This window comes from Helicoverpa zea, chromosome 1 (genome assembly GCF_022581195.2).
Source record: "Helicoverpa zea isolate HzStark_Cry1AcR chromosome 1, ilHelZeax1.1, whole genome shotgun sequence".
NCBI classification, from domain to species: Eukaryota; Metazoa; Arthropoda; class Insecta; order Lepidoptera; family Noctuidae; genus Helicoverpa; species Helicoverpa zea.
In genome coordinates, this window is record NC_061452.1 from 9,608,608 (window position 1) to 9,609,992 (window position 1,385).

A 1,385-nucleotide genomic window follows, 5' to 3' on the forward strand; every position below is an offset into this window, starting at 1 on the left:
TAGTATTAATTTCATCGTAACCTTCTGAGTGAGTATTGTTTAAGGACATTATTTCCAGCCGCACTTCACTGGGTAACATAGGTTTTAGGAACATCGAGTTTGGATTTCTACTTGGAATATGATGTTGTTTGTTCGTCGGTGCTTTTATCTGAAAATTTTATGATGAAAAAAATAATAATTTAAGATTATCAATACCCTCAAGTACATTAATTATACTTTTGATAATATAATGGAGACACTTTACATTACCTTCAACTTGTGATATTTATAAGTGAGCTATAAATAAATGCGTGTTAGACTTTTTCGCAGAGCAGTATTACTTTTGAGAGAACAATAGCGAAGAACTAGGGAGAACACTGTCGCATGTTACTCTTAGATCTTATTATTCATTTGGTAGAGCAAAGTTTATCGTCCATATTTACTAAGAAACACCCACTAAAATTACATAAATGTATTTTTTCTTGTGCGGCTCACAAACATCAAATAAAATAATATATCAAATATGTATAATCAATTAGTCAAAGAAATGTGTAAACTGCACTATAGCCACTGTATAGGTGGTGAGGAGACCGATGGTGCTCAGTATCAGCGTCATGTCTAACGTGAACAGTCGCCATATTGTGTACTTGAAAGGGTTTTGTTGAAAATACATCATGGCGTCTTCTATAGCGTCACGGGTATTTTCTCCTGAAAATTGAGAAATTGAAAATTGAGACATTTTAGATCATCAGGGTTTTACGTAAGCATAGTCTTAACTGATAAACGCCGTAAAAATAATACAAAATTACTAGCCTTTGCCTGCTTTTTACCCGAAAAAAGTTATAAGAAGAGAACCCCATGGTTTTTAGGTGATATGAAATATTTTCTTTAATCCTAACATTTTACTAAATACAATCATACATATGAAGTCAGTCGACTCTGGGTGTTTTTTGGCCATCTCCTTTGCTATCTCTAACACTGAAGAATTTTTCATGTCGGACCAGTAGTTCCTGACATTAGCGCGTTCAAGCAAAGAAACAAACTCTGTAGCTTTATAATATTAGAATACATAAGTACCATGGCACACGAGCAACTGCTTTACGATGCATAGTTTCATTTTGTCTATTTCACTGTTCACCATCTCCGCTAGCAGCGCGGGCAGTAACGGTACTATGTACTTCATTGGAACTTCAAACAAAAGCACACTATTATTCTGTAAAAATATGAAGAATATTTAAACCGGTTTTGTTTGCAGATTTAAATTACATAGTAAATGTGATCATCGTACAAGTAAACAGTAATATAATGTTTTTTTTAACCGACTTCCCAAAAAGGAGGAGGTTCTCAATTCGGCCGGTATGTTTTTTTTTTTTTCTATGCATGTACATCGATTACGCCGAGGTTTG

The 1,385-nt window shown here is 34.1% G+C and overlaps 1 protein-coding gene across 1 annotated transcript; it reads right to left on the reverse strand.

Moving 5' to 3' along the window:
• Positions 1-389: 389 nt before the first annotated feature.
• LOC124646277 lies at positions 390-1,162 on the reverse strand. Its single transcript, XM_047186397.1, has 2 exons — positions 1,057-1,162; positions 390-687 (listed from the first exon to the last, which is right to left on the reverse strand). The coding sequence occupies exons 1-2, from the start codon at positions 1,160-1,162 to the stop codon at positions 515-517; spliced, it is 279 nt and encodes a 92-aa protein (XP_047042353.1). The 3' UTR covers positions 390-514.
• Between the last annotated feature and the right edge of the window lie 223 nt (positions 1,163-1,385).

Bases quoted from the DNA above. Each gene is read 5' to 3' on its own strand.
- LOC124646277 (XM_047186397.1), bottom strand. From the start codon at position 1,162: ATGAAGTACATAGTACCGTTACTGCCCGCGCTGCTAGCGGAGATGGTG. The intron at 688-1,056 runs GTACTTATGTAT...CTCAATTTTCAG, and splicing joins GCAGTTGCTCGTGTGCCATG to GAGAAAATACCCGTGACGCT.